Source organism: Pagrus major, chromosome 2, assembly GCF_040436345.1.
Source record: "Pagrus major chromosome 2, Pma_NU_1.0".
NCBI classification, from domain to species: Eukaryota; Metazoa; Chordata; class Actinopteri; order Spariformes; family Sparidae; genus Pagrus; species Pagrus major.
The window spans coordinates 2,958,554-2,986,308 of NC_133216.1; the positions used below are offsets into that span (position 1 = coordinate 2,958,554).

The following is a 27,755-nucleotide window of genomic DNA, read 5'->3' on the forward strand; positions in this document are numbered from 1 at the left end:
TCTTGTGAGGCTGTATTTTAAATCATGGAAATTGAGTACACAATGTTCTTGTCTTTAACATGTTATTGTTTTGTTTTTTTGTTTATTTGTTACAGCTGACAATAAACTTATGTTATTTTGTTGATTTCCTGATTTTGCGATGTTCCGCATTTGATCACGGGGGAAGAGTTATCCTCCATGTATAACAAACACAACCCTAGTTAAGATTAAATGTACAAATGTACGAGCTGCACTTGAAGGCAGCGTCGCAGATGGAAAATCAGAGCTGTCGGGTTGCACGTGAATGCATCTGTTGTTAAAGAGGGCCGGAAGGAGTTTTCGGTTTTACAGGAAGAAGACTGGAAAGTTGTGTTCGTCGTCTCATCTGTTGAGTGTTCAGACAGCCACATCGTTCAGCTCCAGTCCTGCAACACACCGACCAAACGACCCTTCTGCAGCCGAGGCTGTGTTATCGCAGCCATGACACTTTGATAGGAGAATTAGCGGGAACACGCCGGAGGGTGAGTTCAAGTTCATCTTCCCGTTTTACAGTAAATCACAACGAGCTAACGTGTCATTGATTAGTTAGTAGTGGTTTCTTCTGACTTCTGCAAACAACTGCGATGTTTGTAAGTTACTGACAGCTTTAAAGTGAAGTCAACGTTACTATTAGTAACGTTACGCTGTTTCTCCTGCTCCTTCTTCTTCTTCTGCTCCTTCTTCTTCTTCTGCTTCTTCTTTTCCTGCTCCTTCTTCTTCTTCTGCTTCTTCTTCTTCTGCTCCTTCTTCTTCTCCTTCTGCTCCTTCTTCTTCTTCTGCTTCTTCTTCTGCTCCTTCTTCTTCTCCTTCTGCTCCTTCTTCTTCTGCTCCTTCTTCTTCTTCTGCTCCTTCTTCTTCTGCTCTTTCTTCTTCTGCTCTTTCTTCTTCTTCTTCTTCTTCTGCTTCTTCTTCTGCTCCTTATTCATCTGCTCCTTCTTCTTCTTCTGCTCCTTCTTCTGCTCTTTCTTCTTCTTCTTCTTCTCCTTATTCATCTGCTCCTTCTTCTTCTTCTGCTCCTTCTTCTTCTTCTCCTCCTTCTCCTTCTTCTTCTTCTCCTTCTTCTTCTTCTGCTCCTTCTTCTCCTTCTTCTTCTTCTGCTCCTTCTTCTTCTCCTTCTTCTTCTTCTCCTTCTTCTTCTTCTTCTTCTAAAACACATTACTTGAGTATTTCCATTTTCTGCTACTTTATACTTCCACTCCTACATTTTTGGAGACAAATATTGTGCTTTTTACTTAACTTCATTTATTTGATAACTTTAGTTACTAGTTTGCAGATTACATGCTTCATCAGAGTAGCACATTTAAAATGTATTTAAAAAAACAAGAAACAGTGATTCTAGTAATGTAGTACATTTACTATCAGATAATTTATCTCTTGTACTCAAGTACTTTAAATATGGCTGACTTTTACTTTCACCAAAGTAATGTGTTAACACGATATCTTTATTTTTACTCAAGTACCTTGTACAGCATTGATAAAAACAATAAAACTTGCAGTGCGTGGATTGTTTTATGCTGCATACTTGTCCCTAAACAATAAACATGAAATAATACATATTTTTTTCTGTAAAAAGCAAATGTATAGCGTTAACTAAAAGAGCCATTATCGACAGCAGAAGTTCTGCTCCAGCCGAACAAAGCGGCCTGTTGATGTTGTGGGAAGACAGTCACGAGTTGTTTTCAGCTTGGTTTAATAAATATGTTTCACGGTTTTAAGCTTTTCAGAGAAAGAAGAGTTGCTTCTCAGTGGGGGTGACTAAAATGGCGTGTAAACGATGATTCACAGTTGTGTTGACCATCAAATAAGGAAAATAACCATCAGTCTACCAGAAAAAAATATTTATCATAATTTAAATCAGTTCAAAATCAAGTTTTGAGCTGAGGTTACATTATGCAAGGCTGAAGCAGTATTGTCCATTGTAGCTTCAAGTTTTAGAGCAATTATATGTAAGGAAGAATTAAAAAAAGGTTATATAAACAGACGCAACCAGATTTTCAAGAAATAAGCATCATAAATATTTCTGTCGCTGCAAACATTCCTGGTGAGAAGTAACATGACCTATCACGTTTCTGAACAGCCTGTTTTTAGCCGTTCATAACACTCAAAACAAGCTGACTATAAATGGTTAAACAAGAAAATTTAAGGAAGGTGTGAGTCAAGTTAAAAATATGATTGGCAAAGGTCACAAGTATCATGTTTAGAGCAACCGTGTTTTGACAATATACGTGTGACCCTAGAGTGATAATACATGAGGGAAAAGGTAAATACAGGAATGTTTTTGTGAACAAAAACAGAAAACAGAACCAATAACGAAAAGATTGCCAGTTATTGAATTTATAAACAATGCATCGAGTCAGGCACGTCCAAATATTGTTTATGGTCGGTGCTGGACCAACAGAAGACAACAATGGAAACATGAAGAAAGGAAAAAAAACACACAGAGACACCATCTTTAAAAACACATGCTCTGGTCGTATGAAAGGCACATGATGACACGGTGAGTAGGCCAGACGACCACAGGACAGCGTTACAATTAACCAACATCACCACACAATGTTGAATCTCATGTCCTGTGCTTGTCTGGACGATACACTGTGACTGGTTTTGTGGGTTTTTTTCCAACTTGAAATGAGCTGTTCCCCTCCTATGGAAATATACCTGTGCAGCATATTGTAGATTCCTATTCCTTATAGTTTTAGGGACATCCTGTTTCGATGATAAAGGTGCCTCTGTCTAGAACGAGCCATATTGTAAGGTACGACGGCTATAACGTGTTGTTATTTGTGGATTTTTGGAAAGTTGTGTGAAACATTTCTGGAGCTTCACAGCAAAACAGCGTTCGTTGCAGCATTCTGCTAAACAACTTAAGTAGCTGGGGACTTGTTTTAAAAACGGGGGAAATACTCTTGCTCCATACAGCTCGTCTCTTCTAATCAAAGTCTCCAGAGGCCACAAGATCCCAAATTGATTTCAAAAAGCCGTTATTTACAGCCTGTTTTAAGCTAAATGTTCACTGTTGCTGCTAAGCTAAAAGCATCAGCGCACACCCCGTCTGTGGTGGGTGCACAAGCTCAACAAGGGTGTAAATGATGTTTTTTCAAATCAATCTGGGATCTCAGGGCTTCTGGAGACTTGGTTTACACCGGACGGGCTGCATGGAGCTATTTGCTTAGTTCCTTTGTTTTGTTTTTTTCTGTTTTAATAGTCCACACCTACTTCAGTTGTTTAGGAGAATCCTTCAACGCTGTTTTGCTGCGAAGCTCCAGACATGTTTTGTGAACTGATGAGTTGTTTGGTCTATAAAATGTCAGTGTTTCTTAAGCCCGAGATGACGTCCTCAGATGTTCTGTCGTATGATAGGCACATGATGATACCATGAGTAGCCCAGAAAACCACTAGACAACATCACAATCAACCAACATCACCACCATACCATAAAATGTCGATCAGGGTTTCTCAAAGCCAAAGATGATGTCTTCATATGTCTTGTTTTGTCCACAAAGATATTCAGTTTACTGTCATTAAGGAGGAAAGAAACCAGACAATAGCTTTTTTTTCTTAAACCCAAACCAATTAATCTATTATCAAAATAGTTGGCAATTAACTTAATATCTGATACTGGTAATAGATCAATTGTTGCAGCTCTAATTTAAGCATCTGAAGCCAGATATGTTTCATTATTTTGTGTCCACAGGAGTTATTTATGTGCTGCAGGTAACAGAAGAGCGGCGAGATGGCCATCGCCCACGTGGCTACCGAGTACGTGTTCAGCGATTTCCTGCTGAAGGATCCGAACCAGGCTCGATACCGCAGCGTCCGAACCGAGCTCGCTGTGGACAAGATGGTGACCTGTGTGGCTGTGGGCCTGCCGCTCCTCCTCATCTCTCTGGCCTTCGCTCAAGAAGTTTCAGTCGGTGAGTTGAGATGGAGTCAGGAGAAGGGTGCAGATTGAAATGTTAAAATAATAAAGATCAGTTTGGACGTTTCACTCTCATGTTTCTGTTTTTCGCAGGTACTCAGATCAGCTGCTTTGCTCCCACTAACTTCTCCTGGAGGCAGGCGGCTTACGTGGACTCGTACTGCTGGGCTGCTGTCCACACACACACTCTGCCTCTGTGGCTGCACAAGGTACACACACACACAGGATTATGCGATTCAGAGGTGCAATTGTTAGACATTAGTTGGTGATTAAAACTTGTTTATGCACATACCATATGGGGAAACGCTTTGTAACACACCTTCTACTGGAGTGATAAGGCGTGTTTAGACGGCTCTACTGCTGGAACAACAGACAGTATTTTCATGAGTCATCGTGCCGTGTAGTAATGATATATTATAAATAAAGTCAGGATCTTGTCATGGAAATAATAAAAAATTAATTTCCAAAACATTTAACAGGATCCACTTGTTTAACTTGTTAAAATAGAAGTTAAGAGGACTGTACAGGTTTCTTTACACAGCAGTGAGTTACATCATCAGTGTGTTAATGAAACAGTCTTGTGACTCCTCTGATGATTATAAATGACCTGTAACATCAAACAAGACCATCAGCGAAAAGACTGCTGTTTTTATATAGTTATTATTAACACCTGTGCTCGGGTCCGATCACATATATCACTTATAAAATCACATTATCTCATCGCGATCCATCCTGCGGTCTCTCTGTCACTTTGTCAAAAGGGTCCAGAATAGAATCAACAAAACCTGGAAAGTTCCTCGTAGTAACTTTAAAATCCTTGAATTGTGAGTTGTAAAATGTGTGATTTCTAAGTCTGGTGCATTTCATTGAAAGTAGTAGGTCAAATTTCAGTTGTGCACAGGTGTGCAGGGTGTGGGTGAGAATATTTGTGGTAAGATGTTGTAGGCTCAGGCTAAGAGTAGAGAGCAATAATGGGTCTCTTGCACTTTATAAGTGATCTAACCGTAGTGACACTGGCAGCACAATCACTAGAATTGCAACATTGCGGCAGTAAATAAAAGATAATTTACAGCTTGGTCTGATGTCCAGCTACGTCGAAAAAACTTTGTTCTGTAATTTATGATACTTGTGAAATAATCTGCTTCCTTCAAATCATGAATCTCCTTTTAGGAGTTTTATGTTTTTTGAGAGATACATGAAGGTCACTGCAGTTAAAGAAGCCTTAATAAAGCAGCCGACTTGATATTCTACTATTAATCTCTGACATCAGACAAGTAATGATGGTGTGTTGCACCACTTTATACTCTAAGTTGAAGTTGGATCATTGATAAGAGTGGACACACCCACATCTGACATTGTTTTGTGAGATTATATCTTTATGATTGGCCCCGAGTGTTTTTATTGTGTTATTGAAGATCTAGGTGCTGTATCGTAGGCAACTGGACTTCTGGTTACAGTTTCTTGATTTTTCCAACAAGTCCAGTTGCCTACGATACAGCACCTAGATTTACCATGACCTGGATGACTGAGAACCTTCATCAACATGTTATTGAAGAAGCTATCCTGTGCTGTCTCTACCTGCCAGTTCTTTCCCTACATTCTGCTGCTGGTGGCGGTTCTGATGTACGCCCCGGCGTTGTTCTGGAGATTTTCTGCGGCGCCGCTCCTGCAGTCGGACCTCGGCTTCATCATGGAAGAGTTGGACCGGTGTTACAACCGCGCTGTCACTCTGGCCAAACGCTTGGCCACTGTAGGACTGCTCACCCCAGACAGGTACAGCAGGACACCTGACATCAACTTAGAATTAACTCGGAGAAAAAGGGTTCGGGTCTGGTCCAGGTTGTGTGACAACAGTGTGTGAAATACCCAGCGACAACTGGGAGGTAGATAATATGTTTACTTCCCTTCATCATTCTTCACTGTTCTTTCTGTCTGAACTCCTCCTCCAGTGACCCGACTGAGGGTTGTTTCAATTACCCGCTGGTGGAGAAGTTTCTGACGACCAAGCGTTTCTCGCGGGTGCTGCTGTTTTACTACCTGCTGTGTCGCGGCCTGACTCTCATCACCTTGTTGTGTGCCTGCGTCTACCTGGGCTACTACCTCCGCCTGGCCTCCGTCACGGACGAGTTCGGCTGTACGTTGCGTGTCGGCCTGCTTGCCTCTGACCCGGACGTCCCCGACAAGGTGCAGTGTAAGCTCATCGCCGTGGGAGTCTTCTCTCTGCTGAGGTATATGTCTGTCTGTTCAGTACAACATTTATTTATGATAGAAAAAGACTGAGATGCATCAGATGTGTGATTTATCAGATATAGGTTTACATGTCAAACTGCAGTCTGTCTGTTTTACTGTTTGCAGCATGGTCAACTTGATCCTGTTCATTGCACTGATTCCCGTGGTGATCTACGCCAGTCTCCGTCCCCTCTTCTGCCATGGATATGCCCACTTCCTGGAAGCCTACCAATCACTGCCCACTGTGGGCGTCCTGCCCACCCCCGCCGGCCAATGGGACGATCTCTCTCTGTACCTGCTCTTCCTGGAGGAGAACATCAGCGAACTGAAGTCCTACAAATACATCAAGGTGTGTTAGCATGGATTGTGTGTTTGTGTGCCAGTGTGCATGACTGTGTCTGAAATCCCTCCTTGTTTAATATACAGTCAACTATATTTACTGTCCAACACTTTTTTTAATTAATGAGTGTTTATTAAACCAGGGACCATAAACAAAAACATGAATCTAAAGATGAGAAGAGAAATTTATGCTCTAGTTTACTGCTAAGCTAAACACTGTATCGCTCAAAGTGATGAAAGCACAGTAGTAGTGTCGTATGCACATACTTATTTAGCACAGAAACAGGAATATATGTTTTTTCTTTGTCCAATTTTGTTTTGTGTTTTCTGGTGTTAGGTGTTGGAGTTGTTGAAGAGACGAGGTGAGTGCTCTGAAGAAAACTTCGACGCCATGGGTCTGCTGCAGACTCTCTGCCTGGTGAAGATGGACAATGTGGATGGGAACAAACAGACCGGTGCTGCAGGGAAACAGGATCGAGTAAAAACGAATGCAGCCGACTCTGCCAGCAGCCCAGCAGGAGCAGCTACGAACAGCTGCAACCATCCGAACTCGACTATAGATATCGAGGGCAAGATGGAAACAGAGATGAAAGGTGAGTTCGGGGAGGCATTAGTGGTTAGTTGGAGTATTGTGTGACACATTACAAATCACATTTGAAATTGAGAAATTGACAATTGTTGTTGTTGATGATAATATGTTGTATTATCCTTATACACATCTATAAAGTAATTCAAGTTTCTCTGAGAATGAAAAAGGACACAAATATTCATATATGTGTGCACAATAATGCACATTCTTCTCAGAGCACAGTGATGATATAAATTCTGTCGAAGAGGTTATAACCATCTTTAGTTTATTACCTTTTTATACAGTGCCAGCTGTTGACTTCTGCTTCTGACTGACTAATTTTACCTCATTGTTTAAAGACGATGTGGGGGGATGAGCAGTGACAGGAAACAGAGAGTTAGAGGTGAAGGCGTGTAGTCCAACGTGACAATTACCTCGACCCAACTGAACCTGTTTTCTGAGCGTGCATGCTATTTCCAAGAACACAAGGGATGTTTCTCTTTATGTTTTACTTTGTGTTTCACTTTAAGGATTTAAAAAAGGACTTCTCTTATGTCCAAAAAGTTGTTGTCTTGTGATTGTAAGTTTTTGAAGTGTGAAGTAGCGTGTCATTTTTCATCGACTGTACTTACAATTATAATTCAACTTTTTAGGCGATAAATGTTTTCGCTTTCTTACATATTTAGAAGAAAATATCCAGTTGTCACTCTCATGTTGTGTAAAAACAACGTTATGTGGAGGTTGAGCAAGCAAATTGTCATTTTTAGACCACTGGACAGTACCAGACTAGAAGTTTCCCTCTGTTTCCAAGTCTTTTTGCTAATCTAAGCTAAACTAACAACTGTTTGCTCCAGCTGCATATTTCACTAAGGATAGAGGTTAATGCTGTACAGATCATGAAGCCCTCTGACACAAACTTGACATTTTGGGCCACATAAAGAGACTCAAACCTTAAATTTAAGCCTGCACACAACATCCTAGATAATAATTCGGTAACATGTAAAATTATTTCTTTTCAGAGCTCACGCCTTTGCTGCCAGGAAACAGCGATACAACAAGCATCAAAAGCAGTGAGGACAGGACTGTCCGGCAGAGAGCGTTGTGATTGGCTTCTGGCACGGCGATGTTGACCAGGACAGAGGGGAGACCTGGAAGAAATACTTCACCTCTCCTCCACGGTGCATCTACAACTTGTGGCCTTTCTCTTCTCATCAATGTGGGATTTACAAATCAGATGTTTTTAGCTGCTGCCTTTGGATGAGGTCGTCGGTTGGACTGTTCAGGACTGCGGAAAGTAAAAAAGAGGACGAAGTGAGCGTTGGGTGATAAAAGAGAGTAAAAAACTCATGTTGGTACAGATTTCAGGACTCACTGAAGCTGCTGAACCATTAAGGACTAATCCAAATTTATGTTTTGAGTTGATGGTTGAAACACTGATGTTTCACCCTGATGAATGCAGACGAAGAAGCAGCTGTTCTGCCCTATGAATATTGGAAATGATGTCATCACGCTGACTATTGCAGGTTGGCTTCGTTTTGTTTTTTAAATACGAAAAGAAGAAAATTCTTGAAAACAAATCGGCGGGTCAGGATGTGGTACATATGTACATGTTTGTACAGTCATCAGGGGTGAGTGTAGCGACTCACAACCCATGTGTTAAGCTATCTGTTAGTATGCAGTACATGTTGTTGTTGCAGTACAAGAGGTTGCTTGCTGCCTGATCCAGCAGGATATTTAGGGTACGTTCCACCTCTCATTTAGGAAGCATCATAAAAACTGACACCTTTTTATACCAATTTCAACTTTAAATTCAAGGTGTATTTGTTGTATTTGAGTATGAAATTGTCAAACTTGCAGTTGTGGTTTTCATCAAAAAGAGAGGTGATGTATTTATTTGCACTGTTGTTTTGGGAGAATGTAATTTTTATGAGATTGTCAATCGCATTTCAAGACACTGACTACGTTTACATGTTCTGTAATATTCCATTATTATTTTGCGTACGTCAATGTTATGGATTTGATTCTGGTCACACAGCGTCTTCTGTTTGGATATTCTGAGTCGAGGCTCATTTATGCTCAACGTTAAGTCCGTACTCTGCGTTCATCTCGACTGTTTTTCTGCATGTTTTTACGTACATTTTCATCAGCTGTGTAAACAGCTAAGTAGGAATATTGTCTTTTTTCTGGAATAAGAGCAAGAAACTGAACATTGTGTGCATGTAAACATAGTCGGTGTCAAGGTTTTAAAGGTGAATGCCACTCAAAGAGGAATTCATGCATCATTATTCTGTTCTGTTTGGTTTAGAAATGATCCGACAAGGCAGCTAAACATGAACCTGTTGGTCAAAGATGTCACAGCACAGTTTTCTGGTCTGTTCTAGAGAAGTGGTCTCAGTTTCTGTAGACGACAGTAACATGAATTCCTTGATAGTTTGGTGTTCGCCCGTAAGAACTGGATGTGTCTCGTTTATGTAGACTGGATAGTTCTCTTGAGTGTAGATCTGTTAATTTACAGGTTTTACATGTCAAACTACAGCAGGAAGCTTCGTTTATGGCTTTAATTAAAACGGTACGACATGTTCACTGCCTTATTTAATAAATGCATCATTTCTCCGAACGACAAATCACAGGTGATAACTCAAGTCCAGTTTGGAGCTTTAGGTTTAATCATTTTGTCAGAGTTATTATAAAGTTTTACAATCTGGAGTCAAACTTGCTTGTTTGGGAATCTCAGGGATAAAAACATCTCACAACATCACAGGTGATTGTCAATGTTTACGCAGGACTTCTTGTGTTTTGAGCGCCTTCCACTGCCTGTATATATGTACTGCACTAAGTGGAACACTGACATAATGTCATGAAATAGCTGTGTTAAGATCTCTTTACTACATGAGTGTATGTTTAATGAACTTTTCTGCTTCTCTGTCATATGATGTGGTTTAAAGTTATTGGGGTTCCATGTCTGTGCAATGGGACACTTTATTATTGTCAAATCTGGGAAAGAAACTGAAAGTTTGTTGTCTGGTGTTTCTGAACTGACATTTTGATGTTTCAAACTGCTGTTGGTCACATTTTGCATACGACGATGCTGCATGTTAATTTGTACATTTTTAAGATGGTCTGAAAAATAAATGCAGTAAACATTACTGTTGTTGGATGATGTTTGATATGTGCATGTGCATTTAAGCTGATGTACACCACTTTTATATAACATGAACTACTGACCAACCATCTCCCACTGAAGATCCTCTGTCCCCCTTCAACAATACAAGACAAAATGAGTCCATGTTGGGTGTTTACTCGTAAAGGGACAAATATGAGGCACAGGCAAAAAATACAAACAACTCAGATCAAGACAAAGACACTTTATGACTTTTACACACTTCAAAGCCCGGCTTGAACCTGAATCTTATTCCACATCATTTCTGTTCACATGTGGCACCAGGTGTTGTCTTTGCAGGCATTTTTCTGGATCACAACATTTTGGAGTAAACACTGATAAAGCTGTGATAATTTTGCTACGATGCAACAGCCACTGACATGAGCTTTAAAGCTGCGGTAACCACATTTCTTATGTAAAACGTGGCTTGATTAGAAAGGTTACCCAAGAATTTTGAAAAATCCTTTGGACATACACACGTTGTTGAATGCAAAGACGACCTATGACGACTGATCAAACCACCAGCTGCTCACAGATGAGGTCAATTTGTCCTGTCTGTGCACTTCTGGGCTCTTTTAACTTGCAGCAGTACATGAGGCAGACCCAGAACGTACTAGATGTTTTTATAAAACCCTTATAATCTGGGAACACCTTTGGATCCTGCAGGAGGAGCTGGACAGTGTGTCAGGTAGATGGATGTCAGGGCTGCTGTACCAAACCTCCTGCCACCACAACATCCAGCTGGTTGACCAGCAGATCGTGGAGAAATTCAACTTATTGCTTTTGTTGTAATGATTCTTATTGTTGACCATAAGAGTCCTCATCTCATGTCAGTCCTGTTAATGTTACTTTTGCAAGGTTTTAACCACACAGGTAGAGGAACAACATCTGCAAATCCAACTAGCAATTCAGAATATGTAGTTTAGTGATTGTTTCGACGTATGCATAACATTTATTATCGAGTGTTCATAGGTGTTTACGCAAAGTTGCATTTTAATTACCACTGGGTGAAATGTGCAGTGACCTAACATGGCTGCAGTGACGTGGATGGTCCAGCAGAGGGCGCCACAGCTCAGTGAGAACAGGTGAAGAAAATTCAAAACGTGATCCCGATTTAATTGTGTCATGAATCAAACATATGACGTTTCTCAATTTCACGGATGATTTTTTCCCCCAAAGTCAATAAAGTCTCAGTTTGTAGTAATTTAAGTAAAATATCTAGTTTTGTGTTAAACCGCTCCGCGAACTACATCGTCTCCCTCGATACACGTCACCGACACAACATGGCCGCCACCTGGGCTCAGAAAAGATGCTAAAAAAGATGGAAAATCACAATAAATCTGCTCATATTGACAACTGCGGTTATTTAAAATGGTAGTTCATCTGTGATGTGAGTTAACTTATACACAAGAGCAACTCTACAATGTTTAAGTTACGGGGTTTTGGTGAGCGTTCAACGAGATGACGTCACTTTAACGCGACTGTTGGCTGTGTAGTCTGATTTTCCGACATGACTTCGGCTCTCTGTTTGGTTTTATTGTACCGATTGAACATAAAAGTATGTAGAAAATAGTTTTGGTTTTTTTAGACAAATTCTAGACATCCAGAAATGAAATAAATCAAATAGACGAGTTAAAGTTGGTTAAAAACTGTTTCTTCTTTCTCGTGTGCAGCGTTGGGGTTTTGGCGCATGCGCAGTTTATTACTCAGCCTCCAATGCGGAAATGGTAAACTTTTGAAACCTTAACCACAGATTTATCTGCTTTTAACTGTTTGTTAATGATCGACAGTTGTTCAAAAGGTAAGAGAGATGCAGATAGTTGTATTTTGTCTTGTTTATTTAACAATATCGACCGTACTATGACTTGTTGATATGTTTTTTAATGGAAACGTCATGCGTTAGACGGGCATAACTTGTAGTGCATGACGGGAAATCGTCTTTAATGTTTTCGTTTTTTCAGCGCTTTTTACACCAAACACATCCTGAAGAGGAGAAAAACCCAAACGATGTGACTGTTGTGATTCTTTGGGGGTTAATCACAGTCATTTCTGACGGTCTTGTAGTTTTATGGTGTTACAACCATCATGGAGGTTTCTTGCTCCCAGAACCACCTCGTTGTCTCAGCCAGCCAAAGATCATACTTACCTGGCAGGAGTGACACCATGATCACAAAGGTGGTTCGCTTAGGACGAGGCCCAGCCATTGCACCCCGGCTGGGCTGATATCCTACGAAGTCCCCACATGTGGGACTCTCGACTGCACAATTTGTGGTAGTGGGGGGCTGCGTTCGCGCTTTCCCCCGACATGATGTAAAAGAAAATAATTATAAATATTTCTTACAGTCTTTAAACGTGTCATGAGAAAACTTTTTGTTGTTGTTATATTGTGCTTAAATGGGCACTTTGTAGTTTTGGAGAAAAAAATTCAAACTCAGAGTTTTAATATTTACACTATTAATGAGGTAATAATACTAACTCATAAAAAAAGCTGTTCTCAGAGGAAAAATAAGCTCCCAGAACTCTGTTTGAAGCTAGAAAGGTGGCAGGGTCCGCCACATATGCAACTCAAAATTGGTTAGGGATACTGGAACATGGCTGCATATATGCATGTCACATCTTTGGTGTTTGTGTACGATGACTACTTAAATGTAACAATCATCAGGATTCCGACTGTCCTGTTAAAACATTTTTTTTTCTCTATATGGTCCATTAAAATCCAGTAGGATTTCCAGACATTTCTTAAAATCTTTAAACGTTTCATGAGAAAGCTTTTTTTTGTTGTTGTTATATTGTGCTTAAATGGGCACTGTGTAGTTTTGGAGAAGAAATTCAAACTCAGAGTTTTAATATTTACAATATTAATGAGGTAATAATACAAACTCAGAACCATAAGTGAATAAAAAAGCTGTTCTCAGAGGAAAAATAAGCTCCCAGAACTCTGTTTGAAGCTAGAAAGGTGGCAGGGTCCGCCACATATGCTACTCAAAACTAGTTAGGGACACTGGACCATGGCTGCATATATGCATGTCACATTTTTGGGGGGGGACCAGAAATATTCTAAAAACACCAAATACAAAAATGTGGATAGACAGGTGAGGTTAACATGTTTACTCGAATTGATTGACAACTAATGACGTTACATCTCAATAGTTCTGTTTGAGATGCAGGATGAATTTGGAGGCAGTAAAGACGATTGCTTTTCAGTTTCATATATGACCCTTAAAAAATTAAATGAAATAGAGGAATATACGCCAGATTCAGGTCAGAGTGAGGTTTGGATGTTACCCGACTGCATTGCTCACAATAACCCAATATTCAATCGGAATAATGTTATAAATTGATATGGATTGTCCCCCTTCTTTGTTACTCTTATTATATTATAAATACTCTGAATTAGTTAGGGATATATGGGCACCCATAGGCATATATGCATGTGCATGATTTGTGTTATTCTTCAGGACCAGAAACACAAAATAAAAATTCAGATTTGTCACAAGCAATCAAATGAAACACTAAAACATCCCGATATCAATAAAGTCACATTGGGCAGATTCTAAAACAGCAACATAAAAAGTCTTAATGACAGAAAAATGACCTGGACATTTGATAAGGTAGTTGTGTGTGTCAGGTGTGTCCACTTTGATGGAGACTGTTTCTTTTATTTTTTCTATTAAACAATCATAATATGATTACTTGCCTGACAGACCATCGCATTTCGGATCATAATACCTAAAACAAACGTACGGTTTTCTTATTTAATGCTGTTAATTTAGCAGAGCCGCCATTTAAATCAGGATTGTTTTCACCCAAAAGGGGGCGGGGACGTGACGTAAGGGCAAAGTACCCGGATGGGTTGATCTCGTCTAATTATGTCTTCAAAATAACTTTATTTGTAGCGTTTTTGTTACATTTCTTATACGTCTGTTTGTCGGACTTTACCTTTAATTTCCCGGACTGTGTTCAGATTATTACTTAATGTTTGGACCCGTCAGTGAGGAGGAGGGTTCGGAGAGTGGCGTCTTTCCCTCTGACGTCATGACGCCATCGCTTCTCGGCCTTTTGGCTAAGATCAAGTGTAGTATCTGTTCTTATCAGTTTAATATCTGATACGTCCCCTACCCGGGGACCATATATTAAATTGATTTTTGGAGCAGGGAGATGGAATAGGGGCTTGCTCCGTCCACTCCACGCATCGACCTGGTATTGCAGAACCTCCAGGACCGGTGCACCCCCCTCTCAATGTTGAAAGATAAACCAAGAAATGACCTTAATTTAACCAGCTGTCGGTAAAATGTTTGATGTTCTGAAACATCTTAAAGAAACTGAAACACGTCCAGTTGTCTACGATACAGTACTCAGAATAAAAGTGAGGAATAATCAGATATTGTATATGTATATATGTATGTGTGTACTGTACTGATTAAAGATTATTATTATTTAGACAAGTTTTGGAAAATTAATCAGAATAAGGTTTAGACTCTTCAGGAAGCTGGTTTATTATCAGACTTTATGGAGAAGAGGTGGGATTAAGTACATTTATACGTCTTCTCACTCCTTCCTATTATGTAAAAAAATATATATATTTTGCTTTATGCTTTTCTGTCTGTAAATATAATTTTAGCTTTTTATTTGTTTTTAAACTTTTATTCTCGTCTGTCGTTTCTTGTTCTTTACGTATCCCATAAAACATTTCAATCAAAAATCAGATCAATTGAAAGACGTACTATGTCACCAACGTTAAGTTTTGCATTAAAAATTGTGCTTTTGATACTGTTGATGGACAAACTGAACCTCGTTTTAACTACTTCATGTTTGATATTGTGGATTTGGAGCTTTAGATGTGACACAAATTAAAGAAAGGGTTTGGGTTGTGTGTTTTCGGTGCTTTGGTTTTGAATCATATCGACATAGAAGTGTAATCTGGATCACTGCTGAAAGTTCATGATGTTGTGTTTCTCTTTAACGACAGGAGGAAGACTCATATCGGGGGGTGTGTTCAGTCGGCTGACACCGTGTTAAGGTAAGCAGCAGTACAGGCCTCTGCTTCAGGATTTAATCTAAAAGCTTATTAAACTGCTGACAGCGACACTGCAGCTCCTTTTCTAATTGTTTTCAAACCTGTAAAGATCATAAACGTAACGGTAGATTCTGACACAGAGTGTTTTATTGGTTTGGTGAGTTGGTCTGTGAGCGGTACAAAAATAGCTCTCAGGCAGATCATATGAATAACAGCAGAACTGGCAGAGGAAAGTTTCTGCAGCTGACGGACACCAATGTTCAGCTGCTGTTTTTTGTTTTACTTCTAAGGTATAATGAGCAGCATGTTAAAGGTTTCGTAGGCACAAAACATTTCTGGAGCTTCACAGCAAAACTGTGTTGCAGCGTGAATCTAAGCTTACGGGAAAAAACCTTTTTGGGCCGCAGTGCATCATGTGATGATGTGATAAACGGTTTGGCTTCAAAGCCTGGAGCTCCTCCTGGGGGGTTGGTGTGCACCCTGTCCGAAGTGGGTGCACGAGCTCGACTGCATGTCGAGGGTGTAAATAAAGTTTTATTCAAATCAAGAGACTTCGATGACGCTGGACGAGCTGTATGGAGCCATTTTGTGTTTTCTTTTTTCGGTTGTTTTTGCTGTGAAGCTCCAGAAATGTTTTGTTGTCTACAAACTTCACCTGACCTTCCATCAACATGGAGGTGAGGAGATGATGACTGAATTTTCATTTTTGGGTGAACTGTTCCTTTAAAGATCATCATCATCATCATCATCATCATCAGAGAACATGTCCTCTCCAGAGATCGCCTCCCTCTCCTGGGGCCACATGAAGGTGAAGGGCTGCTCCTCCAGCTACAAGGACTGTAAAGTCTGGCCTGGAGGCAGCCGGGCCTGGGACTGGAGAGAGACCGGGACCGACGTGAGTGGAACCAGAACTGGAAACACAATACGAACAGAAACAACAGGACTTATAACAGTGATGACAGTCCTCATGTTATTTGTCCCTTCCCCTCCTCAGCATCATCCTGGAGTCCAGCCTGCTGATCTGGAGGAGGTTCTGAAGAAGGGGATCGACCTGCTGGTGATCGGCAGAGGCATGAGCGAGGCTCTGCAGGTAAACACACCTACAACGAGTCCAGCTCACTCAGCTGAATAAAATTAAGCCCATTTACTTCTTCAGGTCAGCATGTGTGTTTAGCAATACAACCATTGGAGGGCGCCAACGTCCAGTCTCCTCCGACCTGTTCTGTAATAACTGTCTCTGTGCACAGTCACATCATACAGATGTTTAAAACGTCTCACCAACTTGCATAACCCTTAGGTTGTGTCTCACTTGAACTGTCAGCTACACTGCTGCACTGCCCCCCCACGACCACAGTAGGTGATGCTCTGTTGGTCTGTCAAATTGTCAGTCTCCGGACCCCCCAAGAGTCTTTGGGTTTTTGACTGTTGTTTGGAATAAAAAAGCAGTGTGAAGACGTCACTTTGTGGCGGTACTGGCAGTATAATGCTTACAGGCCGCCCAACCCAACCAGCTACTTGGACAGTAAACCAATAAACAAATGCCTCTTCAGGGACAATCAAACTGAAATGTGCTCCTACAAGCCCCAGTGAAATAAAATGTCAAACTGAAGGTGTATAGGGGGCTTTAGGGGTTCAAGGGGTTCAAGAATAAACACAGTTTCCTCACTAGAAGGACGTGGAGCAGCCAAGAACACACAGCAGGGCCTGAACAGACCAGAGCTTCTGGCTGCAGTCTAATGGGATGAGGTTCTCAGTGAGTCAGGGACAGATCCAGAATGAGGGTGAGGGCCACCTGGATGTCATCCCCACCTCCTTTAAGCCTTCGCAAAAAGGGCATCGTCACACCCTGATTGGCTGGGAGGGGAACGCCCCAAGCTGCTTCCACTCCTCAATCAGGAGTCAGTCTCTCCACCTGCACACAGGTGATCTGAATCTATCTGAATCTAATCTCATCTGCAGTCAGTCCAGAGGGATTCTGAAAATCAGCCCAAAACAAAGAAAGATAGCAAGTCTTAAACTGTGACTGTTACAACTTTGAGCTCTGGGAAATTGTGATGAGCATTTTTTCACATTTTTGGAATTTTTTTAGCCGACATGATTAATCAATAAAAAAAATAATAATCATTAGTTGTAGCCCTGATTGATTTAGGAGCTTATCTTTTCCCTGTGTTCTGGTCTGTGCTGTCGTTCCCTCCACCACCGTCGTCTCTTCTCTCAGGTTCCCTCCACCACTGTGGACTTTGCGAAGCAGAGAGGCGTCGACGTCAAAGTCCTGCAGACAGAGAGGGCCGTGGCTGAGTACAACAAACTGGCCAGCCAGGGCGCCAAGGTGGGCGGGGTCTTCCACTCCACCTGCTGATGGATGACGGTCACTTCCTGCCTTGCTGCACCAACAGAGACGAGCTACACAACACAAAGAACAGCCCGTAGTTCACCTTCGCTCACAGTCTCTGTTTTGCTCTTCTGGCTCTCAGCTTTTCTCAGCATGACTACAGAGCAGTTTGAAATCAGTTTGAAGTGGACAGGCCTTCATACCAGCACAGGTTTGGCTTCAGAAGAGCCAATAGAAATGTTTTTAAGTCTATAAATCAGTGAACTCAAAGAGAAAAGCGCTTCAGAAGGCCTCGGTAGGATGAAGATCAAATCTGTGCACTTTATGTTATTAAACAATTAAATTGAGGATGAAACGTTGTGGAATCAAACTCACCGCTTTTTTACTTGTAGGTAAAAGACTGCTGTTGATAATAAGTTAATAAATGTACAGTATATTTTTGATGACGTAAAAATGTTTTTCTGCTTGTTTGCTCTAGAAATTAAACTCAGAAAATGAATCATTCATCACGTGTGTTCGTCTTTATAAGAAACAACCGTAGATACAAAAATATTCTGGTACAGATGAAACACCACGAGAAAGAACAATACTCTTGGTACTTAATTAACTTAATTATTTTTATGCAACTGTGATTAAAAGAGAAAGCAAATAGTTTATGTACTGACACATCTATCACTGATGATGAGAGCTATCGACCTCTTTCAGTCCTGATCGAGTAAAGAAAAACAAGCTGAGAAAGTTTTGTATGTGAAGCTGAAAAGAGTCCGTCTGTCCTTTCGTTAGCGTCGGGCAGGTTTAGGCATGATGAAGACTTTGACGGACTTGCTGAAGGGGATGGTTCCTTCTACGGCCGCCTCTGGTGGCGGGAGGCTGTCGATGCTGTCGCTCCATCCCAGCTTGGAGGCAGAGGAGGAGGAGGAGAGGGAGGTGGAGGAGGAGCTGTAGGCCAGCAGGAGGCGCACCTCGATCTGAGACGGCTCTGAAGGAAGAGACGAGAAAACAGTCAGTGAAAGAAACAGAATTACACTGAATACAATGAAGGCAAAGTTTAACAGTTTGGGGTCTGTATCTCCCTGCGTGTGTTTTACTGACCTGTCCATGCGGTGTGTGAGAGGTAAACCTGTGTGATGAGTCTGTGTCTGTCGGGTCCAGGCTTCCTGAAGTCTGCAGGTTTAGGATGGATCACGTGACTCTGGCCGTCTGGATACAAAACCTGCAGAGACAACAGGAGGCAGCAGGTGTTCATAATCAGTGAATTAACAAGTAGTTGAAGGGTTTAATGAACAGACATGTAGCTGTTAACAAGTCTGCTGCAAAAATATCAATCTGGTTAGTGAGGTTTAGTGGTGAGACTGAGTTCTGGGTTTTCCAGAGGACTCGAGCAGACGGCTTCAACAAAACTCATCTTTTACTATCGAAAATATTTTGAGTTAAGTTCTTAAATTCAGCATTCAGGTGTCTGTACGAGTAAAGCAAAACTGTGGCCAAAGTTTTAGTAAACAAAGGAGTTTTAAAACTTTGTTTTCTACTTTGTCGTATATTATTACATAATAAAAATGTTTTTTGTGTGTCTTTAAAACTAGTATGTTTCATTTCATGTGTGTGAACACTGAACATTCGACACTAAACTTTTAAATAAATTCTTAATGATGAATGAAAACAAAATCAACCCCACAGGGTTTTTTGTATGAAAGGTTTGTCGACTAGAACTCTGCAGCTGACCAAAAGGCCATTCGTCAGCTGAGGATCTGAGGACGTCATTTAGTTTTACATCAAACTGACCTGAACTTTCACAGTGTTCTGAGGATCCTGGACGTGCTCCAGTGTTGCATCGATGTCGAGCGCCACCACCAGGCCAGACGTGAACCTCAGCGGGTTGTCAGACTCCCCCGTCGGCTCTATGATGGTGGCTGTCGCCCGATGGATCTGTAAACCGGCAGGGAAACAAAAAGTACTCAGGTTACCACCCGGCTCATCACTGCTGCTGAGTAGAAACAAACATTCTCAGTTTTTCTGCAGATTTCCTTTATGATCTGAGCGACTACCTGTTCAGGGAGTCTGAGCTGCAGCAGGCCGCTCTGTCTCAGCGTCGTCTGGAGGATCTTCACCAGCTCTACTGGTTTACAGGACGACAGACGGGGCATCAGCTCCAACAGCTTGTCCACAAAACTGTCCTGGAGGTGGGGCAGCTCTGTCAGGAACAACCTGAGGGGGCAGAAAACATGGAAAGAAGGAACAGTGAGTGGACAGCAACTGAAAACAAAAGCCTACAAAGAAATCTTGCTGTGACAAAATACAATCAAACCTCTAAATAAACATGATTGATTTTATACACCTGGAGTGTTCAGGGGATTTTGCCTCAGTACCACCAACATCTATAATTGTTGGATCCTAATTGAAAGGTGCTTGACAGATAAACTTGCCTTATGAGTATTAACCAGACGAGTCGTGTTATGGTTATATAAAATAAAGCGTGGCACACCAAGAGACAAAGATCTCACCTCTGAAAAGACTCAATGTCCTGCAGAAACTTCTCACAGCTGCTGATGAGAGGATCCAACCTGAAGAGAAAAGACAAACATCAGCTCACAGATGAAGTCCACATGAAGTCTTAAATATATAAGATATGTGTTTGTGTATACTGACCCTTGCCTGGTGCGAGCAGTCAGGATGAGCTGCAGAGCTTTGGCCTGGAGGCGAACATGATGTATGGTGGCCACCTGTCTGCTGTCCAGACCGCTGTAAAGAAACTCCAGCTTGTAGGTTTCCTCTAAGATCTGCAAACAACAACAACAACACACACATCTAAACACACAAAAATCACCTGAAATGATCTCACAGGTGTGGTTATACCAACGTGTGTGTGTGTGTGTGTGTGTGTGTGTGTGTGCTGACCTGCTGAGCTGCTGCTGTGGCCGTGACGTTTTGTTTGAGGCAGAGAGGGACGGCCATGTTCCACAGCTTCTCCTGCAGAGCCTGAAGAGACATGGTGAAGGTAAAACATCAAAGTCCTTACTTAAAAACACCAGTCCATTTCTGTAAAGGGACAATTCACCACAAAATCAAAACTGTTTATCCATCTAGATTGTTTTGGTGTGAGTTGCTGAGTTGCTCAGATGGATAAATAACACCACAGGTAAGAGGTGATTTTGATTTTGGGGGGAACTGTCCCTTTAAACACATACTAAAAGAAGTAACAAAAAGCTTCCCACAGAAATATTAGTCAAAGCATAATAAACAAAATCACACACACACTCGTACCTTCATGAGCAGCAGCTGGCAGCGCAGGTACGTCGCACAGAAATCAGCAGCTCCAGCAAGTTCGGTCTGCAGCTCGCCGAGCCGCCGCAGGTCTCTGACAGACAGACGGGAGGAAAAATACATAAACACACTCCTCATCATCCATCAATTAAAAACATGTTAACAGTCCAATATTCACTATATATATATATATATATATATATATATATATATATATATATATATATATATATATATATATATATATATATATATATTTCTTCCTCCATCTCTGAAGTCAGTCAGGACATCAGGACACCAACACGACGGCCACAGTCGAAAACAAACAACATTATGAGGGCGTCCTGTGTGCTTCTGTGCTCATCTCAGTCTCATTACCGTATGGTGAAGTCCAGAAGGTCCTGGGCTCCGGGCGCCTCCAGGTTCTGGATGGTGCTGACCCTGATCAGACTCTGCTGAAGGAACAGCTGAGCTGATTCCACAGAACCAGAACCGCAACGCGAGTCCACCACGTCCAAACCGCTGCCAGGCAACTAAAAGACAGGAGAACCGTTGGAGTGAGCCACTGACTGTCTTTAAATAGTGAAGTTTAGTTTTGCTCATGGCGCTGGACATCGACTGCAGTAATATGACTGTTTCAGGTCTCACTCTCAGTGGTGGTACGAGGTGTGACAGACTGTCCCTCAGGTAGGCGTAGTGTCTGAAGGTGTGGTCGGAGAACAGCGCCGGCATGGTCGGACACGACTTGGCAGCGTTAAACACCAACACCAGAACGGCGATGTCTGAGATCAACAACCGGAGTCAAGAGATAAAAACATAAAGTTCACAAGTCCAGAGCAGCAGACGACAAACAGACCTGTGTCTGTCTGATGTTAACTGTAACTAACAGCCCGTAAACACACTGTGAAGTAAAGCTGCCGTCATTTTAACATTTTAACACGCCGCCAGCCGCTGAAAATTGTTGAATTAGGTAAAGAAAAATAGCAAAACAGTCAAATCATGACGTCTGATTTGAGAATTGAACTGAGCAGAATGAGGTCGATGTGGCTCGTCTGCATTAACGCAGGTGTGTTTTAAGGTCTTCAGGTGTGTGAAGGATACAAGCCGGATCGTCCATGTCAGGCTCCGGTGTGTCGAAGTACGGGTGTGTGCTGAGCAACTCAGGAACCAGTGGCAACACCAGCGTCGGGTGACGGGAACCCATGAACTTCAGACACCTGAGAGAGAAAATAAAACTCAGGACAGGACAACTCATTCAGGACTCTAACTGTCTGTCAATGAGTTTAATGCTTTAATAAGGACAGAGTTTGTCTGCATTCAGGATTACACAAAAGCTACAGAACAGATTTCCACGAAACTTGGATGGATGATGAGTCTTACTTCCAGACAGAGTTGCGGTCGGTCGGATATTTGTTGAGGTTCTTCAGCAGCTCCAGCAGCGCGAGCTGGACGCACTCTTTAGTGGAGACGTTGGTGTAACAGATTAATTCATGGAGAGCTTCTCTGATGTCACGAGACGAGTCCTAGAGATCGACAGTGACTTCATCAATAAAAGTTTGAGAAAAACATTCAGTTGAAATCTTTAAATCAAGAATGAAAACGTACTTTTATACACTTTATTACAGCACATAAGAGAACTTAGAATTTAGTCAGGTCCATCACCTTTTCAAACATGTGGATGTTTTATTGTAATTTTCTTTATTTAATCTTTCTGCTGTATGTTTTATCCTGTTGTCAAGTATTTTAGGACGATACTGCGTGGTTGATTGATTGTTTGATTGATCAATGTGTGCGTATGTCAAGCTTGAATAACGAATATTGACTAACTAATAAGAAAATACTTGTCGAGACAAAAACTTTCAAGGCTTTAGAGAATGGCTGTTTCACCAGTGTGTGTGTGTGTGTGTGTGTGTGTGTGTGTGTGTGTGTGTGTGTACATACCTCTAACACAGCCAGCACCGTGTCCAGCTGGTCCTCTCTGAGTGTTATATGTGTGGAGATTTCTCTCAGCACGTGGATGGACTGCAGCCTCACTTCCTCGATCTCGTCGTTGAACATGTCGACCAGGAAGTCCAAACACTTTTCGGCGAAGCTCGCAGACGACTGAGCGAGCTTGGAGAGCGCCTCCACTGCCGCAATACGGACCTCTGAAATAACATTAAAAAGACTCAAATCAGAGAGCGTGAAATATGTAAAGCAATGAAGTAAAATCAATAAAATGGACTACTGAAGAAGGGACATGTGACAAAATTCTACTCTCTGATTTTCTGTAAATCAACAAAATCATTGTTTATATCAAAATACATCAGAAACATCTTTTGGGCACCATGTTTCACGTACCAAACATCTCGTCCTCCAGGCCATGAACGAAGGCACCGCAGGCCCCTGAGGCAATCAGGTTGACGGTGTTTGTGTCAAGTTTCTCCTTCGGGGCGTCGTCGGCCCACTTCCTGCCAGAGGAGAACTCTCCAGAAGCAAAGAGGTCTTTGGCCCGTTCGTGAGCCGTACGTTTCCTCTGGACACCGAGAAGAAGAGGAGGCGGAAAAGGCGGTGAGTCAAAATTTCTTTTAAAATAAAAACAGCAGATATCTTGTGAAAGAACTTAAATCACTCACCCTGAGATCAGACATCAGCTTCTTATCCAAAGTTTGTTCCAGAAAGTGAGGACTGACCTGCAGCATCGAACCCTGAAAACATTCAACAAGTTTCACTTTTGAATGTTCTCACATTTACAGAACATTTGCGACACTTATAAACTGTGTATAGGGATGGAAATAACCGTGTGTTGTCCTGTTCCCTCACCAGTGTTTTGGCGGCCTGCACCCGGACCATCCAGGAGCCATCGCTGACCATGTGACTGATCTTCCCAAATACATCATCAACCAGCCGGATCTCCTCATTGGAGGACGGGATCGGCACAATGCTGATTAGACACACAGAACAGTGAACTACAAGTCAGGCAAGGCCACTGGTGCAGTCAGTAAAGAGTTCATGGGAATGTAAACTGGGAAGTACCACTTGTTTTTTGCAGCCTTCAACCTTCAAGTAACAAACCAGCTAAATTAAAAAAATCAGCTATATTATCAAAACAATAAACTGGAGCATTAGCATCAGTTTCACTACAGTTTTAAGATTATTTATTTTATTTTTAGCCTTTATTAGGATACGACAGCTATCGTAATCCAGCTCTGAGAACTTTTCCCTCCTTAAGGCTGTAAAGGTTGTAATGTCGACACAGACAGTGGAGCTAATGCTACGGCTACACTGACAGACAGTCATTCTGAAGCATCTTCTCACCTTTCTGGGTACAGCTGGCTGAGCACCCAAACCATCTGCACCGCCGCAGAACGGACCTGCTCATAATCATCTGACAGCAGCCTGCAGGCCTAAAGACACATAAATATACATGTTTACACATTTACAGCCACTGTAGCTGTGATCAGGGAATGATTAATATTATTAACAGTTCTTGAAACACTTTTCACTTTTATCTTTACTTTATTATTATCCTCCCACAGAGACATTTGTCTTGACATAGCTTTAGCTCTGACCTTCACAACAACCACAGTAAAACTCAACACAACATAAGTCTAAATGTCCACTGTGAGGACGGTCTGTTAACTCCAGGATTTTCAATGTTTTGACAGGTTTCAGTAAAGATAAACGTTTCTGTTACCTGTTCATAAATGATCTCATGAATCTTCATTCCTCTCTCATGCAGCTGCAGCTGAAAAACAAACAGAACACACAGAATGAGCTGAGATATATAAAAAGAATCATCACTGCTTTTCTCAAATACAGTGTGTTGCCGGTTAGTTTTTATTAATGATGAGTGCAGGTGTTAGCGGTGTCCTACCATGGCTTTGAGGGCTGCAGTGCGGACTCTGGGGTCCTGGTCTCCAAAGTAGTCGCTGATTATACTCTGGACTTCCCTCACTGCTCCTGTAGAGACACAGTACAACAACTCAAAGCACAATCATCACCCTGAAATGTGAATTTTCAAGAGCCAATTTCAAATACTTGTGTAATAGCAGACATTTTAAAGCTTGTACAATTTTCTGAAAACTTTAAATTCTGCAAAAAATAAACTGGTATCACAGAATACGTTTTCCTAAAGACTGTTTTTTATGAATAAACTACTAGTACTACTACTGAACTACTAGTTCAGTTAACTAAATATACTGAGGCACAAACCTAACGATGTGCCCAGACCCTCATTGTCTTTGCTCAGGGGAGAGTCCACCATGCCGAGACATCCTAGAAGCTGCAGACACTTGTTCCTCACCCCGAAATACATATCAGACAAGTGCTGAGAGGGAGAAAGAGACAAATAACATAGAATGGTTTTGTTGCTTTGTGCAGAAAGTAATGTTGAATCTGCACAGAACACTTGATGATATGTACTGTGTGTAGATTAAGTGCTTGTCACCTTGCAGGCCACCTCGATGAGCCTCTGTCTGACTGCAGGACTCTCAGGTAGTTGTGTACCGATGACCAGCAGAGTGTCCAGCAGCTGAGCGAGAACCTGATGGGACTCTGCAGACACAGAGAGAAACAGAACGGAGCAAACACAGACACTTTGTTTTACATTTATACAATTCAATTTCAAGTGTTTTGAGAAACTTGTGATTCATTTAATAGAAACATTGTCAAATATATTTCCATATAATCTTCAATTAGAAAACTAAAAGGGACTGCTTGTCATTTAAGCTCTCCTCAGCCCGAAAACTCTCATAAAGTTTCCTAATTACAAGCTAAAATGTCTCATTAAATTGTCCCGTTAAAAGACGAAACTCTGCTCAGTGCATATGGACGATAATAAGTGAGGGATTATTAATAACAAATACTGTGCAGGCAGGGCTCAGTGAAGAACAGGAATATCACAGTTTATGTCAAGAAAATCAAATAACAAAGTTGCAATAATGTGTAGGAGTTTAGTAGGTAGAATATCAAAGCTTAAGATGTGTGAATGTGTCTTACTCTCATTGTTGAGTGTGTTGATGGCGTCGTCTACGATGCAGTCGGGGCTGAAGCCCTGCGTTTTGGACAGCAGACCCAGCAGAGAGGCAATCTTCAGTCTCACAGAGTTATCTGTCTCCTGGGAGAGTAAAACACAGTCAGCAGTGGCATCATGTGTTCATTTCTTTAACACAACACAACCTTGAGACACTTTACATTGTGTTTCCAGCTGCAGATCATGGTTTTATCCCTTTAATGCAAAATTGAACATCAATAAAAGGCACCACAGGAGCACAGCAGAGCTATTTCTAGTGAGTTTGAAGGGATTACAAGTTCTTAATAGTCACAGATTATTCACACATGTTCCTGGTTGTGACCCACAGTTCTTTACCTTGTAGTAGTGCTCCAACAGGATCCTGACCACTCCCTCCACGCTCTCCGTCTCCACAGGCTTGCGTGCAAAGTGAAGCAGGTACTGCAGAGCATCAGTAGAGTTGGTGGCCTTACAAAGGTCGATGTGCAGAGCCGCAGACTTACTGGGTTTCGACAGACGCAGCTTCTTGGCTGGAGCTTCTTCCTGAGGGATCTGTCAGCATAAAATAGCTTGAACTTAAAAAATAATTTCTACATTCACTGCCGTCACTGCTCATGGTGTGAAATCTCTGTTTGTGTCAGACAAAACCTTCAACTTTCCTTGTTTATACAGCATTTCTCTGTCACATGTGAAGGTTTTACAAAGAAGGGGATGTTTATCCAAAAAACAGTCACTATTTTCTGTTGTTTAACTCATGAATCTGCGCTTTCTTGATCAAGTTTTCACAGGTATTGAATATTAAACAGGAGAAGAAAACACTTATGACATATCCAAAATCTAGGATGATTTATAGTCTCATATCAAGATAATGACATAGCATTGATACATTAATACAAACCTAAACATAATAGTATCACACTTTAATAGTAATGACATGTAATATGCTGACATAACTCTTATAAATACAGTAACGTTATGTTAGGTGTTGCTGTATAACAGATGCTATTAGATGCAGTCAGCTGTTGAAGATATTTATGTAAAGCAGATCTGTTATAGTTGGATATTGACATTAATTCCTGGAAAAAGAGAGAAAACAGCAGCAGTCTGCAGCAGCTGTCAATATAAACTGTGTAACAAAAACACATAACTAGCAAGAAAAATAATGTTAGAAGCAACTTTTTACTCCATAAGTGACGTTAGCTATGTTATCTTCCACTTAATAGTCAGTTCACATTTAATAAACGTTAGCTAAAAAGGTTGTTCAGGTTAATTTAGTCGCACAAACAACAGCTTAAAGTCTGACTTAGATCATAACTGTCAAACAGCAGCTTGTATTGTGTTTACAGACTGTGATTGTGACTGTTAGCGGCTGTTTGTTGTTGGTTTACGCTAGTTAGCCACTTAGCATTAGCTAACATGCTAGTTAGCTGTCAGACACAATTATCGGCTCTCATCTCGTTTTGGGAGTTTACGGCGATGAAAAAGGTTTAATGAACTCACCTGCACGACTTTAGAAAACTCCTCATAAACTCGCTTTTTCAGATGTGCTGCCATGTTCAGAGAAAGGAGCTTAGCTTAGCTTAGCTTTCTCATTCAGCAGCAACACAGTGTGTCCCCTCCGACGTCCCGTAGCTACGGAAAGAAAAGCGAAATGCGTTTTGTAAATAGCGTTACTTTTTATCCAGGTGGCATTTTTACTACATTTATCAGCATTATGAACACAGGTAATTAAAAATAAGCAGCATAATTTTAATTAATAGGTTGTAAATGCGTTAGCTATAGCAGGATTTAAAGGATATGTTCACATTTTGTCCTCATTCTGTGGATTTTGTCACTGAAATCACCTAAGTGGGGGAGCCAGTATGCACAGGAGGGGCAAATACAGCAATTTATACCCCTATCCGTGCACATGTGGGCAT

The 27,755-nt window shown here is 41.3% G+C and overlaps 3 protein-coding genes and 2 non-coding genes across 9 annotated transcripts; 4 read left to right on the top strand and 1 right to left on the bottom strand.

The window, feature by feature from the left end:
• Window positions 1–350: 350 nt before the first annotated feature.
• On the top strand, window positions 351–10,219 carry LOC140992304 (pannexin-1-like). 2 transcript variants are annotated; one of them, XM_073462612.1, is made up of 8 exons: window positions 351–500; window positions 3,713–3,932; window positions 4,031–4,146; window positions 5,523–5,710; window positions 5,887–6,165; window positions 6,293–6,515; window positions 6,843–7,098; window positions 8,093–10,219. In XM_073462612.1, exons 2-8 carry the CDS (start codon window positions 3,752–3,754, stop codon window positions 8,176–8,178), a joined length of 1,329 nt encoding a protein of 442 aa, XP_073318713.1. In that variant the 5' UTR covers window positions 351–500; window positions 3,713–3,751; the 3' UTR covers window positions 8,179–10,219. The 2 variants fall into 2 exon arrangements, with proteins under 2 accessions (XP_073318713.1, XP_073318721.1); XM_073462620.1 differs by having other exon boundaries at window positions 415–500; window positions 3,733–3,932; window positions 8,093–8,271.
• Window positions 10,220–11,934: 1,715 nt separating this feature from the next.
• On the top strand, window positions 11,935–18,086 carry aamdc (adipogenesis associated, Mth938 domain containing). 4 transcript variants are annotated; one of them, XM_073485153.1, is made up of 5 exons: window positions 11,935–12,034; window positions 15,203–15,253; window positions 15,980–16,145; window positions 16,245–16,340; window positions 17,469–18,086. In XM_073485153.1, exons 3-5 carry the CDS (start codon window positions 16,014–16,016, stop codon window positions 17,607–17,609), a joined length of 369 nt encoding a protein of 122 aa, XP_073341254.1. In that variant the 5' UTR covers window positions 11,935–12,034; window positions 15,203–15,253; window positions 15,980–16,013; the 3' UTR covers window positions 17,610–18,086. The 4 variants fall into 4 exon arrangements, with proteins under 4 accessions (XP_073341254.1, XP_073341262.1, XP_073341237.1 ...); XM_073485161.1 differs by having other exon boundaries at window positions 11,953–12,034; window positions 16,027–16,145; XM_073485136.1 differs by having other exon boundaries at window positions 11,953–12,034; window positions 15,980–16,340.
• LOC140992462 (U1 spliceosomal RNA) lies at window positions 12,372–12,536 on the top strand. The gene has a single exon (XR_012178053.1). It is a non-coding gene; the product is annotated as a U1 spliceosomal RNA (small nuclear RNA).
• LOC140992361 (U2 spliceosomal RNA) lies at window positions 14,277–14,467 on the top strand. Its single transcript, XR_012178029.1, has one exon. It is a non-coding gene; the product is annotated as a U2 spliceosomal RNA (small nuclear RNA).
• Window positions 18,087–18,088: 2 nt separating the features above from the next.
• Window positions 18,089–27,472, bottom strand: ints4 (integrator complex subunit 4). Its single transcript, XM_073485121.1, has 24 exons — window positions 27,337–27,472; window positions 26,194–26,388; window positions 25,824–25,941; window positions 25,273–25,379; window positions 25,038–25,152; window positions 24,700–24,785; window positions 24,520–24,570; window positions 24,141–24,229; window positions 23,646–23,766; window positions 23,459–23,530; window positions 23,184–23,358; window positions 22,785–22,990; window positions 22,224–22,366; window positions 21,945–22,060; window positions 21,492–21,625; window positions 21,222–21,376; window positions 20,844–20,937; window positions 20,478–20,558; window positions 20,229–20,359; window positions 20,084–20,143; window positions 19,628–19,787; window positions 19,365–19,508; window positions 18,675–18,795; window positions 18,089–18,561 (listed from the first exon to the last, which is right to left on the bottom strand). The coding sequence occupies exons 1-24, from the start codon at window positions 27,388–27,390 to the stop codon at window positions 18,362–18,364; spliced, it is 2,928 nt and encodes a 975-aa protein (XP_073341222.1). The 5' UTR covers window positions 27,391–27,472; the 3' UTR covers window positions 18,089–18,361.
• Window positions 27,473–27,755: the final 283 nt, after the last annotated feature.

Bases quoted from the DNA above. Each gene is read 5' to 3' on its own strand.
- LOC140992304 (XM_073462612.1), top strand. From the start codon at position 3,752: ATGGCCATCGCCCACGTGGCTACCGAGTACGTGTTCAGCGATTTCCTG. The intron at 4,147-5,522 runs GTACACACACAC...TCTACCTGCCAG, and splicing joins TGCCTCTGTGGCTGCACAAG to TTCTTTCCCTACATTCTGCT. The intron at 6,166-6,292 runs GTATATGTCTGT...TACTGTTTGCAG, and splicing joins GGAGTCTTCTCTCTGCTGAG to CATGGTCAACTTGATCCTGT.
- ints4 (XM_073485121.1), bottom strand. From the start codon at position 27,390: ATGGCAGCACATCTGAAAAAGCGAGTTTATGAGGAGTTTTCTAAAGTC. The intron at 24,786-25,037 runs GTTTGTGCCTCA...GTGTCTCTACAG, and splicing joins GGGTCTGGGCACATCGTTAG to GAGCAGTGAGGGAAGTCCAG. The intron at 20,559-20,843 runs GTACGAGTGTGT...ATGTCTCTTCAG, and splicing joins GCCAGCTGCTGCTCATGAAG to GCTCTGCAGGAGAAGCTGTG.
- aamdc (XM_073485136.1), top strand. From the start codon at position 16,014: ATGTCCTCTCCAGAGATCGCCTCCCTCTCCTGGGGCCACATGAAGGTG. The intron at 16,341-17,468 runs GTAAACACACCT...CTCTTCTCTCAG, and splicing joins GCATGAGCGAGGCTCTGCAG to GTTCCCTCCACCACTGTGGA.